Source organism: Schistocerca cancellata, chromosome 8 (genome assembly GCF_023864275.1).
Source record: "Schistocerca cancellata isolate TAMUIC-IGC-003103 chromosome 8, iqSchCanc2.1, whole genome shotgun sequence".
Lineage (NCBI taxonomy): Eukaryota > Metazoa > Arthropoda > Insecta > Orthoptera > Acrididae > Schistocerca > Schistocerca cancellata.
This window is the reverse complement of record NC_064633.1, coordinates 425,716,226-425,736,012: the sequence shown is the minus strand read 5'-3', so window position 1 is coordinate 425,736,012 and position 19,787 is coordinate 425,716,226. Positions and strand designations below refer to the sequence as shown.

The 19,787-nt window shown below is 38.5% G+C and overlaps 1 protein-coding gene across 2 annotated transcripts in view; it reads left to right on the top strand.

The window, feature by feature from the left end:
- The window catches only part of LOC126094763 (3'-5' RNA helicase YTHDC2-like), a 287,438-nt gene that overhangs the window by 83,680 nt on the left and 183,971 nt on the right, over nucleotides 1–19,787 (top strand). For both annotated transcript variants that reach the window (XM_049909315.1, XM_049909314.1), the window contains exons 7-9: nucleotides 4,981–5,035; nucleotides 5,120–5,297; nucleotides 5,507–5,653. In XM_049909315.1, coding sequence (XP_049765272.1) covers nucleotides 4,981–5,035; nucleotides 5,120–5,297; nucleotides 5,507–5,653 — 380 coding nt within the window. The remainder of the gene's footprint in view (nucleotides 1–4,980; nucleotides 5,036–5,119; nucleotides 5,298–5,506; nucleotides 5,654–19,787) is intronic.

Here is a 19,787-nt window from a genome sequence, read left to right as displayed (position 1 = left end):
TGGTCTTCGGACCAACATTACACATTATGTTATTTTGTAAACCCAGTGAGGTACGGTCATTTTGTATCAAGCACATATACTCCACTTGATGATGATAAGTAGCTAACAGTTTGATTGGGTGATGAAACATATAGACCTGTATTTATGTTATGTCAGGGACCTTTAAGTCCAGATTCTGAATTCAGACTCCCCCCCCCCAAAAAAAAAAAAAAAGTGTAAATATAACAGAAATGAAGTTATCAGTAAGCTTTCTAATTTAGCCTGTCCTCCTAACACATCCATTCTTTTTGTGGTTGTGAACAACATGGACACAGGTATTCGTATGGATCAGGTACAGGATATAATTATAAGGATCTTAGAAGACACAGTGCAAGCCCTTTCCCCCCACTCCCAGAAGAAATATATCATGTTTTACAGCTGTTGAAGTTGGCGTTAAGTTTCATTTATTTTAAATTTGTAGTGTGTGTGCGTCTGTGCCAAGACAGGGGTTAGCCATGGGTTTCTCCATTTTCCTACTGCTTGACAAACCTGTTCATAACGAATTTTGAGCACTGTACCATGGAGGATCTAACTATATACTCCGACAAGATGGATTTATGGTTCCGATACATAGGCGATATTATCTAATTGAATAGCAGCTCATGTAAAGATTGTAACAGACTTCTCCTTGAGCTAAATAGCTTGAATGATAACATCCAGTTTACTGTGAAACAGAACATTAATGGATCTCTGCTTGTCTTAAATCTGTTTATTATGCTTCAAGAGAACACTATTAGTTATGATATTTATAGAAAACCTACAACTTCAGGCATGGTAATTTATAATTCTTCAAACCATCCAATACAATGCAAAATGGCCCCGTTCAGATCAGTGATGCATAGTGTTCCCCAGAAGCCTGTGAGCATAAGTTCAGAGTAATTCAGTTCATGGTCCACAGCAACAGATATGGGGCTGACTTTATTACTAACATTAATAGGAGTGTTTTAAAGAACAATAGTGGGAAGTGTAATCCTTCTGGGGTCCGAAGATTGCTAGAGAGTTCCATTGCCCTTGCCCCCATGCACAAGAAGTCCCTTAATGGCAAGGTTTTTTCATAGAATACCGTACTACAGTAATGTTTCCAAAAGAAGAGTTCTAAAAATATAGTTTCAGACTACTGCATTCCTAGAAATAATGACCAGAGGTTCAGACCCAAGGAAGAGTCAAGTTTAAAAAAGCTGTAAATCTCCTGGAGTATATTGCAATACATGTGATGGGTTTAGTTCAAGGTACATTCGTCAAACCAGTAGACATTTTGAGATATCCTTTAAGGAGCATATTAACAACACAGGCTCAAAACCAGCCTTAAATGCCTACTGACAGGAAACTGAGCATTCAGGTATGGATCTCCCCTCTAATCTCAAATAACTACATCAAGAAGACAAGGGTAATACACTTAATATTTTGGAAGAATTGGAAATTGTCACTCATTGAAAAAAATTTCCAATGAAACACTTAATGCACAGATGGATTTACACCATAGAAACATTTTGTATAATTTTGGTTGTTTAAATAAATAATTTATTGAATCCTAGTAGCATATTCTTTACGCATTGCCTTTAGATGTCAGTATATTCATCCCCTCGCTTGGTGTAAATTGTTCAGCCACTTTCCATCCTTCTTGTTGGTACACATGACTTGGTCCTTCTGTAACTTTGTACATGCACCATTTCCTGCAGTTAAGCTCAGTTTGATGCCACATTACCTCCCTGAGGGGTCTATGGATAAGGTAGATGTTCAGCGTTGCTTCTTACTTTATAGTTCTTACTTGAAGTTAGACTACATTTATTTGATTTGTTTATTCGGATGTTCTTATGGCACTTCCGTTTTTTCCGAGTTCTTCTGATTTCTGTAGTTGATAAGATATGCCCTTGTTTTTTAGGTCGCTTTTGGGGCCCAGTCATTTCATCTTCAGTCACTCCTTTACCGTCAGTTACTTACATTTACTGCTTTGACGACAAATGATGGGACTTTGCTGTAACTGATTTCCTGTATGTTATAGTTATTTAAAAGGTAATGTAAGTATAACATTCTTAGTGGGCTTATGTGATTATGATCACTTACTTTTTTATGGCAAAGCATTGTTAGAATTCATGAGTAGAAAACATATCAACTTCTGAATTGCTGTTCATTATTCTTGCCACTGAAAATTGCACAATTGTCTTGTTTCTTGAAGACCTGAGCTTTGTGAATAAATCTTGAAATTTGTGTTGCTGACATTAAATTACCATGAGCCAAATTGTTACAGATAAGTAATTGAAACAACTGAACAGTTATTCAAGCTACTAAAACTATACTTCCATGCAAATTCCACGTGTACAGTCTTCTCGTTTTTGGCTAGAAATGACTATAGACAACTACAACAAGTTCTTGCACATTACAGACAGTGCACATTGTCAGTTGTGTTAATGGAACTAATCTCAGTATGAACATATTGATCTGAGTGTTAAACACACTTTGTCTTTGTCAGTAGTTTTAATTATAAAATGTATTTTTACATTGATAATCCACAATTCTCACTTAAGACAACTTGGTGGAAGACCAGGGCAAAGAAGTAGGAACAAAATATATCTCTTTTAATATCTTTTTCTCTTATTTTTCATCTCTAAACTATTGGGATTTCATCTTGGTTTTCTAGCAATACGATGACTAATTAACTATCTGCAGGTTGTAATGACTTTTAATTCATTTCTGAAAAATTAAATGTAACTCAGTATCTGCAGGTCCAATGCTTCTATCATCTGTGTGACACTGACCTATTAAAAGTTTATAATATACCTAGTCACATGCAGGCTGCAGATCTAAAAGGACATATGAAATTGTATGCTTCACCTGTGCAGCTGGCAGTACTCATAAAAATTCTTAGTTCTCAGATGTGTGTATAATTCAGTTTGATTTCTGACAACAGTTTTGACTTCCCGATGCTCTCAGTCTGTGTGCACCCCTTTAATTCAGTTTCAATGCGTCTTTAATTCAAGTTGTGAAACTGAGAATACCAATTTGTGTAAAAATATCTGTGGAAATTTGTCTGAGCTTTCTTTGCTTACAAAGCGATGTAATTAATGGAACTAAGGAAATTGAAAATCCACTACAAATCATAAAATTTCTTGGTCACAGGTCTTGAGTAGCAATTAGAGTATGTTAGATTTTTTGTAGTCCCAGTTAGGTCATAGGTCCCATTGGATTAGAGGAGGATGTGGAAGGAAATCGGCCATGTTGTTCCAAAGAAACCATCCCAGCATTTGGCTGGAGTGATTTAGGGAAATCACAGTAAAACCTAAATCTAGATGGCCGGGCATGGGTTGGAACTATCGTGCTCCTGAATGCTAGTCCAGTGTGCTAGCCATTGTGCCACCTTGCTCGATGTTACCAGGTTGCCGTCAGGCCGAACAGAAGCATTAGCATATTTGAATTATTTCCCACGCTGAATACCTTTGCTTCCTTTACAGCTTAGAATTTGATGTAATAAATGTTTCCGCAATTTCAGGAAGTCCACAAAATTCATGCCAATGGGTAGGAAAGAATTGCGTCTGGACACATGGTGGACCAAGCTGCAGGCAATGTGTTAATCGATATATGTACCAAGATTTATAGAAATCAGGAAATTGTGCGTGAACTGTATTTCAGTTGTTGTTTTTCCTCAATCCCACACATTTTGTACAATGTACGATGGGTGGTCAGTAAGTAAAACACCACATTTATTTTCTTGGGCAATTTCGGTGGAAAAAATGCAGAATTTCTGATGGGACATCATGGAATACTCCCGCTTCAGCCCGTATAATTTGAGGAAATTCTGGAAGGTGGTGGTGCTATAGGTAGCCTTTAAAATGGCATCTGTAATAGAGGTGCATTCCAAGCAGACAGCTGTCATTGAATTTCTTTTGGCAGAAAACCAGAGCTGTGCAGGTATTCATAGGCACCTGCAGAATGACATATGACACCAACTCTTTATACTGTGCCAGGCATATAAATTCTTATGAACAATCTCCATTAATCCATTAGGTATAGCGTTACCAAGTGAAGTGGTGCAGTGATTAGTGCACTGCAACTCGCATTCAGGATAAAGACAGTTCATATCCACATCCACCTATTCAGATTTAGGTTTCTGTGATTTCCCTAAACTGTTCAAGGCAAACGCCCAGGTGGGTTAGTTCCTTTGAAAAGGGCACGGCCAGTTTCTTTCCCCATCCTTCTGTAATCCAAGGTTGTGTTCCATCCCCAATGACATCATTGTCGATGGGACGTTCCTTCCTTCCTTTTAGTTTGTTCAACAATTGCACATTAATTTCCAATGAACAGCAAAGTAATTTTGGGTATACATGACTGCAGAACTTGTGCTGCTGTCTCTTATCTAGGGATGGAATCGACTGCTACCTTGAATACTGATGACACTCAAATGTATTATAGAACTACTTAATTCCAAGGGGAGTGTACTCCGACATATGTCTTCAAAACAATTTTTTATTGCATCTCATACCAGCAACACAGTATATGCTAATATACAGACTTAGGAGAACCTTGGCTGCTGCTTGTCTTGTAATGATCACATCCTCAGTATCTGATTATCTAAAATATTTATGGTTTATTGTAGAAGTTACCTGGATCTTGAGGGCCAGGAGCAGACAAGACATGCTTGATGTGTGAAATTCCTCATTTTCTCTTATTTGTAAGTCCACTCCAAGCCATTCAGAGCATGTATCCAGCAGAGGAACCAATCCAGTCTATCTAGCACAGCCTCATTGTTTGCAACATCTAGTGAACATGATTATGTTCAGCTGGATATCATAATATTGTCACATTTCATCCTGGACATTCCACTGTTCTAAAAAAAGACATATCATGTATTTCATGTAGCGATTTGACACTAGTTAAGATTACCATTGTATTTTTATGATTTGGGATGAAATTTTTGTTGATTCATTTCCATTTGATTTTTTACAGTGCCTGGCCGCTTGTATGAAGTAAAAGAGTATTATCTGGAGCATATACTAAAACAGTAAGATTTTCATTTGGAATAACCTCAGGAAAATCCAACTCAGCTCTACATTCTACTTTTATAAACTTGTTCATAATTTTTCAGGACAAAATACATGACCAAAAAAATGATGCAAAGTAAGAAAGAGCTTGAGAAAAAAAAGGACCAGAGTATGAAGTTGGAAAAATGGACAAAATCTGCTATGGATCCTACACTGAAGGAACAAATTAATAAGAGTGAGAGGAGAGCCATTCTTGCTCCAATCCTTGGACAACAGACAGAGGTAAATTAATTGTAGTGTCAGGGCAGTTGGAGTTCATGTAGAGCACAAAGTTAGCTTCAAGATAGTTTAGTCATCAAAAAACATGTGTGTTGAGCTCAACAAATTTTGAATTACTTATATTTATCACTAACTAAAATGTGACATACCAATAAGTAGTTATATTAAGTCATTGTTAATTTAACTAATGTTTTATATTTGTTATCAAATAGCCACTGCCAGAAAAGACTGAATTAGAAAAATGGTTAATCGAAGAGATGGATCGCTGTATTTTGGAAGCTTGGCTGTATGGCACAGAGGATTCATTCACACAGCTTCTCCACTTAATGCTATCTGAAAACGTCTCAGTAGATTATCAGGTGAGGGACATTTAAATTGTACATACATGTTACAGCTAAAGTTCATGATAGTATTCTTTTGGGTTAGCCCTTACTAAAAAACTTATAAGCAGTGTGAATATTCTGTAAAAGTGTTTTAGGAAGTGTTGTATGATTTATAGAATACAGTGCAGAAGTTTTTATGAAAACAAAAGTGTGTTTTAAAATGAGAAATTAGACAAAAACCTCACGGCTTGACGATTTTACTCTTAACGCCTCAAGCCAGGAACAAGAGCTTATGCCTGCATACCATGTTTACCTTCACTGGCAGTAGCCCAATCACATACTCTCCAGTTGTAGTCTTGCTGGTAAAACTGTTATCACTCTAACATCTGTTGATGGCAATCAACACTATTTCATATGCCACGTGTAGGAACATTTGTGCTGATATACTGTTAACGTCTTTACTAGAAGCAAGTCGGAAGAAATGGGGCTGTATAAACTGTCCTAATTTAAAGAAAAAATATGCGATGGTACATGAAAATATTTAGAAGCCTACTAAACATTTCAGTGCACAAAGCATTTACTGTTTATCAAGCAATTTAAACGTCAGAGGAAATTGCACAGACAAGTCTGTGAATCATAACCTAACTGCTGGAAACTGATGGAAAGAGACTGTTTGGTAAACTTTGTTTTAAAGATTACTTCTATGTGTACAATACTGAAAGTTTATTTTAAATGAATATGTTTGTGTTAGATATGAAAGGCCTTTTGTTAATAATTTCTGAAAATTTCAATTATATTTCTACAGATAATTCCATAACTAGAGCAAGTAAAACACTTCATACCTGTACCGGTGGTTTAGCTAAACTACTGACAGTAGGATAGGCACAAGCACAAAAACTGTAGGCTTGAAGTGCTAATTTTAGTGGTAAATTGGAGGTGTCTAGTATGGTAATGTAGCCACAATCCGTGTATGTTGCTTTCAGGTACACAAGGAACATAAAGTTAAACAAAACTAACATGTGACTATTGTGATACATGAAGGTGTTCCATAATCTATTATGTCATACAATATTAAAACCTACGAGTAAATGAATCTTGCTAAAATCACAATGAACTGCCAATACTTACTTTCCTGGGCTGTGACTATCAGTACTGCCAATACACACATGTAAAATTGTGAGGGACAATTTTCCTGATACCTGATTTCCTGCATTTTTCAATATATAAGTAATTTGTGGTGTTATTATAAGCATCAGTTTACAGATCCACATAACTGGAGTTCGATACCTGCTCATCATAGGGTTTTTATCTACAAGGTGTACAACTTTGCTTCCACCGTTTGTCGATAGGTGGCAACAGTGGTAAGTAGCGGTCAAAAGAACAGATCGCAGACTTCAGGCAGTTAGCTTGGACCTCGGTCAATATAATCTCATTCAAACATAGTCGATTTGTGTCTGAATCATAAAGTTGTTCTTGATTGAAAATGTCAGTTTATGAGCCTAATTCTCGTCATTTGTGGGAGGTGTTACTGTTTGGTTTCAGTATGAAGAAAACAGTGGCTGAGTCTCATAAAATGCTCTCAACTACATATGGTAAGGCTGCTATTAGTGAAAGAATGTGTCATGACTGGTTTCAACGCTTCAGAAACGGTGATTTTAACATCATAGACTGGCATAGTTCTGGAAGAGAGAACGTTTTCGAAGATGCAGAATTGGGGACATTGCTGAGTGAAGATTCGCGTCAAACTCAAGAAGAATTTGCACGATTAGTGGGAGTGACACAGAAAGCCACTTCAAAATGTCTCAAGGCTATGGGCATGATTCAGAAAGAAGGAACTTGCGTCCCGTGTGAGCTGAAACCAAGAGACGTTGAACAGCGTTTGTGTGTTATTGAACAGTTGCTTCAGAGGCAAAAACAGAAGAGATTTCTGCATCACATTGTGACCAGGGATGAAAAATGGTTTCATTATAATAACCCTAAATGCGGAAAATCATGGAGATATCCCAGCCATGCTACCACGTCGACAGCCAAACCGAATATTCATGGCTCCAAGATCATGCTCTGCATTTGGTGGGACCAGCTCAGTGCTGTGTACTATGAGGTGTTAAAACCAAGTGAAACAATCACAGGTGCTCGTTATTGAACACAATTAATGCTTTTGAGCAGAACATTAAAAGACAAACGGCTGCAATACAGCGAGAGGCACCATAAAGTGATTTTGCAGCACGACAACGCTCAACCTCACGTTGCAAAAGATGTCAAAACGTACTTGGAAACATTAAAATGGGAAGTCCTACCCCACTTGCCGTATTCTCCAGACATTGCTCCCTCTGACTATCACCTGTTTAGATCAGTGGCATATGACCTGGCTGACCAACACTTACGATCTCATGAAGAAGTCACAAATTGGATTGATTCGTGGATCGCTTCAAAAGATAAACAATTTTTTTGACGTATGATTCATACACTACCAGAAAGATGGAAGAAAGTAGTGGCCAGTGATGGAAAATACTTTGAATGATACATGTGTCACTAATTTGTTTCATTAAAGCCTCAAATGTTGGGGAAAAAATGGCAGAAGAAAAGCTGTACATCTTGTATAACTTTCACTTATTTCACCTCTGCAACGTGAAATGTGCATCATAATTTTGAGTGTATGTTGAACTGAAGGTGCTCCTATAACTGACTGAATAAGTCAGTTCAGAAGTTGAAGGAAGCCAGGGGTAAATTACCTGCAATAAGACTATATCTCATAAAATACTGTGGCATTCATGTCAACCTTAAGTTTGATGTCAGCTTTAAAGGATTTACAGGTGCTGAGATAAAGGCCAAGTAATTCTAAAGCCAAATTGAAGAGACATACAAGATGGAAGAAATAATTTGAAAGTTAACACTTACCTCCAACAGATATTCAAATGAATAATGCACTTTTGATAACTGACTTCTCAAACCTGGAAGCCAAGCTTTAAGGAATAACAAGGTGTTAATGGAGAAAATGTAGGTAAAGAAGGTGGCCAAAAGATTTGTGGTTTTTGTGTTCATAATTATTAAAAATATAAATACATAAATGATAAAAATGTAATATGACAAAAAAGAATACAGGAAAAGGTAGTAGACATTGGTGGAGAGAGAGAGAGAGAGAGAGAGAGAGGACAGGGGGATCTATGATGAAAATAAAGAAACTCAGCGTGAAGAGAATTAAGGTGAATTATTGTCACCATTGGTTAGCTGTTGAATAATGTCACCATTGGTTAGCTGTTGAATGTTGACACGATTGGTTAGCTGTTGAATATTGTCACCATTGGTTAGCTGTTGGAAAAACAGTTCAAAATGTTGTAGTTCAGACCAATAGGGGTTAGGAGAGGGTCCACATGATGTGGGCTCAGGATATTCTGTGCTGAAAGTTTTCACTTCTAGGGAAATATGTACCATCTCTTTTTCTTTGTTTGGTAATGTGTGCCTGCTGTATGGCTGCCAACAATTGTACACTTGTTCAGTCTTGCTGGGGACATCCTGTATTGAAATTTCCCTTGACGCAATTGTCTAGTTCTACAGTGTGGTAGCAGATGTCACTAATGGAAGAGAAGCAGGCAAAGGCCAGCCCTTCACTTGTTCCTTCAGGAAGGTCACTTATTCCTATATGAGCACCTGACTCATAATTTTTTGTGTCATGATGCAGTGCATTAACTTATAATTAATTGTACAAACTTAAAGTACAGCCTGGAAACAGTGAGTTACGTGTGTAAGAAAAGACTGATAGAGAAAATCATTGGTAGTGCACATTGCTTATGGAAGGCAGGAATTTATTTATTTTGTCTTTCTTTCTTTCGTCCCCCCCCCCCCCCACCTCTCCCCCCCCCCCCCCCCCCCCCCCAAGAAGTTCAATGTTCTCCCAATCAATGCCTGTGAAATTTCTGCTTAATGCTAAAATTTGAGGTAGACTGTGTCATACTGGGGTTTTCAATCTCTTAATGAAGAATTATAGTGTGTACTAAAATAATTATTGAGTCCAAGTATGACATGCAGGAAATTGAGTCAGACTGATACTGGCTTAAGGGAGGTAATGTTGAATAATGAGACTAAGGAGCTACAGCAGTTATTCCTTAATAAGGACCAAGGATCAGTTAAGGGGGGATTGACTGAGGGTTGAACCAGAACGAGGAAGTTGCAAGATGGTAATGAAATATTGTAGTAGGAATGTTGTAGATGGAGTTGAGGAGTTATTAATAGCACATCAAAGATAATTGACGGATTAAGTATGTAATGAATGTTCCAGAAGAATGTAAATAATTTGGGATTAAAGGAGACCGCTCTCCGAATAGTAAAAGTGTTGAGTCGTTGACAGGCACAAAAGGAAAACTTTTGCACATGTGTGCACTTGTACATGTGCACGTGCACATGCACACACACACACACACACACACACACACGCACACACACACACACACACACACACACACACACACACACGCGCGCGCAGATGATTGGAATGTTGGAGGGAGAGGCAGGAAGTGCGTGGGTTAGAAATGCGACACATGAGCATGACAACTTGACTCCTACAATTTGAGCTTCTGTTTTGTCTACATTGCGTGAAGAAGATTGATGTATTGTACCATGTCGGAACTGTGGAAATATCTATTTTTGTTTGACATATAAATATTTCATTTTAGTTGAAAAGGGGTTGACATACACAGTAATGTTTCAGAGAAAGTGTTCATTTTCGAGCATGTTTTAGTGAGTGTTGACATTGATGAGCCACAAAAGCCAGATCATAATTATATTAACAATTTTGTTTGTGCAGTTTAAGGATACAACCATTCTCTACTTACAGGCAAATTTTCATTTTTTACTGTTCAGTCATTTTCTTGTAATAATAGCAGATGTAGGTATCCACATTTTGTCTAATGGTGATATGTGTAAACAAGACAAGAAGTGTAAATGTAAGCACTATTGTTACTTTTCATAGCTGTTATGTTTTCATGTGTGTAAATCTTTGTAAAGCACTAATATCAACTGTTAAATGTATTTGTTTTTGTGTCATTATGTGCATCCTGCTCCCGATGCTATGTTGCTATGGTATTTCCATTTAATATTTGATAACCACTAATATCAATTGTTTAATGTATTTGTTTTTGTGTCTTCATGTGCATCCTGCTCCCGATGCTATGTTGCCATAGTATTTCCATTTAATTGCTCATGGCTGCAATGTTTACATTGGGACTTTCCATCAGATAGGAAACAATTGCGCTGCAATTCACTTTTGTGTATTCCTGTGAGACAGTCCTTGTGAAATGATTAGTTGCCTTTTACTTGGCTGAAACAGCGCCTTTTTTCGTAGAGTTGTGAAAAGTGCCTGGTGAGCAGTTCGCATGTTTACTTAGTACTTAGAAGGGAATTGGGGGGGGGGGGGGGGGCAGAACAGGACACAAGGAGTTCTGTATCAGTGTAGAGAACAGAACTTATGAATGTGTCAGTATTAGTGAAAGTACAGTGAGACAAATTTTGAGAGAATATAGAGAAGCTTGTATGGATGAATTTACACAGGGAGTCATAAGAAGGAAAATCCATGACTTCCAGCAGTAGTATTTGTATTGCAAAAATTGAAGACCAAAGTGGTAGACTATCCCAATATGACGATAACAACCCTTTTGACATGCTATTTGGAAATTGGGCTTCAGATACAAAAAGTGCTACAAAAACCTGTTGTGGTCTTAAGTCCAGAGACTGGTTTAGTGCAGCTCTCCATCCTACAGCATCCTATACAAGCCTCGTCACCTCTGAGTAATTACTGCAACCTTCATCCCTCTGAATCTGCTTAGTGTATTCATCTCTTGTTCTCCCTCTACGAATTTTACCCTCCATGCTTCCATCCAGTGGTAAATTGGTGATCCCTTGATGTCTCAGAATATGTCCTACCAACTAATCCCTTCTTTTGGTCAAGTGGTGCCACAAATTTCTTTGCCCTCTAATTCTATTCAGTACTTTCTCATTAGTTACATGATCTATCCATCTGATCTTCAGCATTCTTCTGTATCACCACATTTCGAAAACTTCTATTCTCTTCTTGTCTAAACTATTTATCATCCATGTTTCACTTCCATACATAGCTACATTCCATACAAATACTTCCAGAAAAGGCTTCCTGACACTTAAATCTATACTGAATGTTAACAAATTTCTCTACTTCAGAAACGCTTTCCTTGCCATAGCCAGTCTACATTTTAGATCCTCTCTATTTCGACAACAATCACTTATTTTTCTTCCCATATTGCAAAACTCATTTACTACTTTAATCATCTTATTTCCTAATCTAGTTCCCTCAGCATCACCTGATTTAATTTGACTACATTCCATTATCTTTGTTTTGCTTTTAATGATGTTCATCTTATATCCTACTTTCAAGACACTGTCCATTCCATTCAACTGTTCTTCCAGGTCCTTTGCTGTCTCTGACAGAATTACAATGTCGTCAGCAAACCTAGCAAAGTTTTATTTCTTCTACATGAATTTTAATTCCTACTCCAAATATTTCTCTCGTTTCCTTTACTGCTTGCTCAATCTACAGATCAAATAACATTGGGGATAGTCTACGACACTCTCTCACTCCTTTCTCAATCACTGCTTCTCTTTCATGCCCCTCTACTCTTATAACTGCCATTTGTTTTCTGTACAAATTGTAAATAACCTTTTGCTCCCTGTATTTTACCCCTGCCTTCTTCAGAATTTTAAGAGAGTATTCCATTCAACATTGTCAAAACCTTTTTCGAAGTCTACAAATGCTAGAAATTTAGGTTTGCCTTTCCTTAACCCATCTTTTTATTTATTTATTTTATAAATTTGTAGGGTCAATATTGCCTCGTGTGTTCCAACGTTTGTATAGAATCCAAACTGATCTTCCCTGAGGTTGGCTTCTACCAGTTTTTCTATTTGTCTGCAAAGAATTCGTGTTAGTATTTTACAACAACGACTTATTAAACTGATAGTTGGTAATTTTCACATGTGTCGACACATGGTTTTTTTTGGGACTGGAATTATTAGATTCTTCTGGAAATCTCAGGGTATTTCACCTGTCTCATACATCTTGCTCACAAAATGGAAAAGTTTTGTCATGGCAGGCTATCTTCATCTACATACTCTTCCATTTCCATAATATTGCCCTCAAGTACATCGCCCTTCTACAGACCCTCTAAATACTCCTTCCACCTTTCTGCTTTCCCTTCTTTGCTTAGAACTGTGTTTCCGTCTGAGCTCTTGATATTCATACAGGTGGTTCTCTTTTCTCCAAAGGTCTCTTTAGTTTTCCTGTAGGCCGTATCTATCTTACACCTAGTGATATATGCTTCTACATCCTTACATTTGTCCTCTAGCCATCCCTGCTTATCCATTTTGCACCTCCTGTCAATCTCATTTTTGAGACGTTTGTATTCCTTTTGGCCTGGTTCATTTACTGCATTTTTATATCTTCTCCTTTCATCAATTAATTTCAATATCTCTTCTGTTACCCAATGGTTTCTACTAGTCCTCATCTTCTTACCTAATTGATCCTTTGCTGCCTTCACTATTTCATCTCACAAAGCTACCCATTCTTCTTCTATTGTATTTCTTTCCCCTGTTCTTGTCAATTGTTCCCTAATGCTCTCTCTGAAACTCTACAACTTCTGGTTCTTTCAGTTTATCCAGACCCCATCTTCTTAAATTCCTACCTTTCTGCAGTTTCCTCAGTTTTCATCTACAGTTCATAACCAATTAAGTGTGGTCAGAGTCCACATGTGCCCCTGGAAATGTGTTACAATTTAAAACCTGATTCCTAAATCTCTGTCTTACCATTATATAATCTATCTGAAACCTTCCAGTGTCTCCAGGCCTCTTCCATGTATACAACCTTCTTTCATGATTCTTAAACCAAATGTTAGCTGTGATTAAGTTGTGCTCTGTGCAAAATTCTACCAGTCAGCTTCCTCTTTCATTCCTTACCCCCATTCCATATTCATCTACTACTTTTTCTTCTCTTCCATTTCCTACTATCGCATTCCAGTCCTCCATGACTATTAAATTTTTGTCTACCGTGACTATCTGAATAATTTCTTTTATCACATTATACATTTCTTCAATCTCTTCTTCATCTGCAGAACCAGTATTACTGTGGCAGGCATGGGCTTCATGTCTGTCTTGGCTATAATAATGCATACACTATTCTGTTTGTAGTAGCTTATCCATGTTCCTATTTTTTTATTCATTATTAAACCTACTCCTGCATTATCGTTATTTGATTTTGTATTTTTAACCATTATTCATCTGACAAGAAGTCTTGTTCCTCCTGTCAACGAACTTCACTGATTCCCACTATATCTAACTTTAACCTATCCATTTCCCTTTTTAAATTTTCTAACAGTGCCCGATTAAGGGATCTGACATTCCATGCTCCGATCCGTGGAACGCCAGGTTTGTTTCTGCTAATAACGACGTCCTCGTGAGTAGTCCCCACCCAGGGATCCAAATTGGGGACAATTTTACCTCTGGAATGTTTTACCCAAGAGGATGCCATCATTTAACTATACAATAAAGTTGCATGCCCTCATGAATAATTATGGCTGAAGTTACCCCTTGCTTTCAGCTGCTTGCAGTATCAGCACAGCAAGGCCGTTTTGCTTGATGTTACTAGGCCATATCAGTCAATCATCCAGACTACTGCCCCTGCAACTACTGAAAAGGTTGCCCCTCTTCAGGAACTACACATTTGTCTGGCCTTTCAACAGACACACCTCTGTTATGGTTGCACCTACGGTACGGCTATCTGTGTTGCTGAGACACGCAAGCATCCCCATCAACAGCAAGATCCATGTTCGGGGGGGGGGGGGGGGGGGGGGGCGAAAACCCGGCAAGAACTCATCTCATTTTCCTGCTACACAGTTATTTTTCCACAAAACACCTATGCTGATGAAAAATGGCTGTGTAGCAGGAAAAAGAGATGAGTTCTTGTGGGAAATAACTCACTTGCAGAACACTAGAATGACTACTTACTACACTGATGAGAGTCTGTGTGGTGCAAATCGTACCAGAAAAATTTGGAAGGGAGGAACAAAAAATGAAATGTATGTGCTTATTATATAGGAAGTGTTAAAGACTGAAATGGCTGGGAAGGAGGAATACAAACACTGTCAAGTTCTGGAAAAAAGTATTGTAATGTGCCGCTCGTGGTCTTGCGGGAGCATTCTCGCTTCCTGAGCATGGAGTCCTGGGTTCGATTCCCGGTGGGGTCAGGGATTTTCACCTGTCCGAGATGACTGGGTGCTGTTGTGCCGTCTTCATCATCATCATTCATCCCTATTACTGTTGGAGGAAGGCAATGGCAAACCACTCCATTAGGACCTTGCCTGGTACGGCAGTGCGGGTCTCCTGCATCATTCCCCTACTCTCTGTCAAGAAGCATGGGACTTCGTTTCCGTTTTCCAATGTGCCACATTGGGAACAAAGTTGTGAATGCAAGAAACTACAAAGAGTGATTTAAGAGTGCTCTCAAAAAATAGTCAAATGTATCTGCAAATGTTATAGATCAGGCAGTGTATCACACAATAATAATTCCATTATCACAAAAGCCATCTATGAAATCGAGAAAGGTTTCTATTATTGAGTGGATGGAAAGCAATAATGTAGAGCTTCCATCTAACGCCACATCCTATGAGGAATTTACTGAAACAGGCCTACTGAAAAATGGGCAGCTGCACTTTACTTCACAGTAACACCGTCTGGAAAACGTATTGCACTCAGTGGATAAGGAAATTAAACTACTGTGAGCTTATTTGGGCCTATATCAAGAACAAGGCAGCAAAGAAGGATAAGAATTTTAAGGTAAATATTATTTTACAGATGTATCTCTCCACAGTGAAAGGTGTTCTTGAAAGTTTCTGGAGGAATTGAGTGAGTCATACTCAAAAACTTGAAAACAGTTATGTATGAAGAGCCTGTAGTTTTGACATAGCAATAGAACTGTCTCTAACCCAAGTAGACTGCAATAGCAGAAGTGAGACCTCAGTCATCAGCCGAAGTGATTGAGGTAGGCTTTATTTGATTCATCGTTCTTTCCTGCAAAATATATTAGAGCTAATGAATTTGTCATGTACTATTAAAATATACAACATGTTTCATTTTCATTTATTGAGAGCTGCTTACATATCGTGAGTTCACTTCCAATTTCCCCTTCTCCTCACAACAACAACTGAATGAGCCAGTGCTGTATTGGTATGTGAGTATGAAGTTACCATTCTTTGCTAGTGAATAGGCTCTTGTCATCCATTGAAACAGTGCCAGTGCTTAGGTATGACAACTACAATTCACCAAAGCCTTGCATGGATTACACCTACTAAAGCAGTTGCCTTACACATTCGTAACTGACAACATGAGCAGTATTCATTACTAATGATGCATAATGTAACCAAAAAATGTTCAAGCTTTATACTCATGTTTTCTCTGCCACAATAGCTACAGTGATAGGCTTAATTACACCACCCTGTGTGTGACATTATAGCAACGAAATGACTAATCAGAAAATTATGAAAGCCCGCCTTCAAATAGAGAGAGGTTGAACCTTTAAACTGTGCAAAGAAATTTTTCTCCTAATTACAGTCTGCCTTCTGTGATTCCTCAGAGTTGACACTTGCCAAAAAATGCTTGGAAAAAGCACATTTAATCTTAAATACTACTGCATATATTCCTACACTAAATAAAAGTAGTTATTTTCACAATTCCATCTAGATACAACACATGGATGTTCGTCATACAGTGTAACCAGAATGAGCTCAGAGTGAGGGGGCCAGTCATTATGAAATGGATAACAATCCTGTCACAGCCTTATTTTATTTCATCAGAAGCACGGCCACTTTTGAAAGCAGCCATGTCATATGCCAACTCTGCTGCAGTTTCTGTGCAGCATTTTATATGAGCATGACTACCAACTAGCTGTACACCAGAATGAATGGCCATCACTAAGCTACGGCCAAGAACAGAGTTGACCCCCCAGTGGCACAACATACTGCTGAGCGCAATATACTAAGAGTTCATTGGCTGCTTCACAACCCATGCCATCTGGGTACTTCCCTCCAGCACCAGCTTTTCTGAACTACACAGATGGTAGTTGGAGTTATCTGTGCAACATATTCCTTGCTCCTTTAATCCTCCTGGCCTCAATCTCAGCTAACTCACTGCTCCCAAACGCTCTACCCAAAAGTTTTCCCTTCATTTGTCCAGTCACTCTCTCCCAAGCCTCACCTCCACATCATTGTCATCATGCACCACATGAACTTACTGTTCTCGTGCCCATATATTGCATTCTTAGCTCCTGCATCTGCTGCATCGCCTTCCCACATTTCAATCTGCTATATCTGCAGACGCCATCTGAGACACTAGCAATCCCTTCCCAAACCCTACTCATGCTTCCTGGCTCTTTCTCCCTCTGCTCACCCTACCTGACACGTGTGTGTGTGTGTGTGTGTGTGTGTGAGAGAGAGAGAGAGAGAGACCTAATTAGAAAACATACTGTACTAGAAGGATTGAAAAATATGTACTTTTCTTTATAAAGAAAAGGTTTTTATTGGATTCAAATTAATGATATGAATATAATAGAGGGAAACATTCCACGTGGGAAAAATATATTTAAAAAGAAAGATGATGAGACTTACCCAACAAAAGCGCTGGCAGGTCGATAGACACACAAATAAACACAAACATACACACAAAACTCTAGCTTTCGCAACCAAAGGTTGCCTCGTCAGGAAAGAGGGAAGGAGAAGGAAAGACAAAAGGATATGGGTTTTAAGGGAGAGGGTAAGGAGTCATTCCAATCCCGGGAGCGGAAAGACTTACCTTAGGGGGAAAAAAGGACAGGTATACACTCGCGCACACACACACATATCCATCCATACATACAAGACACAAGCAGACATTTGCCTTTACAAATGTCTGCTTGTGTCTTGTATGTATGGATGGATATGTGTGTGTGTGTGCGCGAGTGTATACCTGTCCTTTTTTCCCCCTAAGGTAAGTCTTTCCGCTCCCGGGATTGGAATGACTCCTTACCCTCTCCCTTAAAACCCATATCCTTTTGTCTTTCCTTCTCCTTCCCTCTTTCCTGACGAGGCAACCTTTGGTTGCGAAAGCTAGAGTTTTGTGTGTATGTTTGTGTTTATTTGTGTGTCTATCGACCTGCCAGCGCTTTTGTTGGGTAAGTCTCATCATCTTTCTTTTTAAATATATAAAGGTTTTTATTGTATTTACTTAGCTGCCACAAATATATGAAAACTCAAAATTATATGGTCGGTATTAAAAAGAACTCAATGTGATTTTTGAAATTTTTTGTCACTGATGAAAGAATCAATATCTGGATTAAAATGGTTAATTTTAGCCTCAGAGCACTATCTACATTCAGCTATTCCTGTACTTATTCTTCAAAAACAAGTAGAGTTGAAAAGGGTCGTTCACATTGGTAGTTTGCTGACAGTTCTATCAAGTGTCTCAAGGAATAGTAATTCAGCAATACCACCACGGTGTATTAGCTAACACTCTCAACTTGCGTTCAAGACACCCACTTCAATTCTTGGGTCAGCCATCCAGATATCAGCTGTCTGCGGTCACCCCGGTCACTCCATGCAGATGCCGGAATGGTTGCTTTCTTCCCCACCAGCAGTAAGAAATCCAAGCAAAGCTCCATCTGTCATAATTTTAGCCATGGATGGGACTTAAAATACCAACCACCCCTCCTTCCTGCTTGTGTCAGGGTATTAAAAGATCAAAATTCAAGCCAGTCATTCTTATGGACAGTAGTGTCAGAGAAACTACCAACTCAACAAATTACAACAGGATTGTGGCATGTTATGTGTTTACACTATTAGCAGCCAGTCATGTGCCAGCCCTGTAGCATGATCTGTAGGGGTGCAGGCTTCCGGTCACCTGGTAGCAGATGATATCAGTCATTTTCAACAAAAAAAGAAAAAAAATTACGGGAAGCATTTCAACTTCTGTTCTTGCTGACCATGATGACTGATGAGAGAAAACCCTCAAGTTCACAATAATTTTTGTCTTGGACACATAACCAGCTCTTGTGGCCCATTGCCACATTGTCCACGGCCCACAAGTGGGTTGCAGCCTATGAGTTTGGAAACGCTGCTCTGGCTCATTAAAAGATTTATCCAAAAGCTAGCAAAGTTATTGTTCCTTTTCATGTGCCTGTTGATAATTGAATGAGAACTTACACATGTTCAGTTCAATCTTCTGATATTTATGTAAGAGAGCCATATCTTTTTTTTAATATTTGTGTTTTAATGTTGTGTCTTTCAGGTTCTTTAATACAGCTTCCAACAGATATTTCCACCCTTGTATGTGTGTAGTTTCAAAAGTCCTGCACACTGCACTTTTGCGACCGTTACGGTGGTACGATCAAGTTGAAATTCATGTCATCTGTGAGTGAGACTTTAGGCCTGACAGTCATATATTTGTTGCAGGTTTAAAATGGAAACTAAAAGCAGGTCAGGTTGGATTACACATAGTGACCATTGTTCCTACATCAAAATTCCATCAGTACATGGAAAAAAACCAACAGAAATATGCGGCACTTTGAGAGAGGTGTGAGAATAGTGTAGTGATTAGTAGCACATTATCGAAGGGGTCTGCTTGTTCCAGTGAACCCAAGAACTGGAAGGCTACCAACGGCAACAAATTACACCTCTCAGGTTATTGTTAATGACGTTTTGAGATAGGATCAACAAAAAATGAGGAAATTGCATATGAAGCCAGATTGTTATTTCAGTTTACAGAATCTTAATAGAAAAGTTAAAGATGAGAAAAATTTCTGCCAAATGGGTTCTGCATGATCCGAGTGAAGAGCAGAAAGCGGGTCGCAAAAGAATCGGAGAAGAATTGCTTCATGTTACTGAACAGAATGAGAACAGTTTCTGAAAAGGATTGTTGCACTTGATGTGAAACCTGGATATGAGATTTGGAGCCAGAACTGAAGTCTCAGCTGTAAAATGGAAAAATTCCGGCACTACACACCTGAAAAAATTGTGCCGCAAACAATCGAAGGCGAAACTGATGATGATCTTTGCATATAACATGAACGGGCTCATAGCTACAAATAAGAGTGCCCCAGGGAACATCGTAATGGGTGTGTACTACAAGA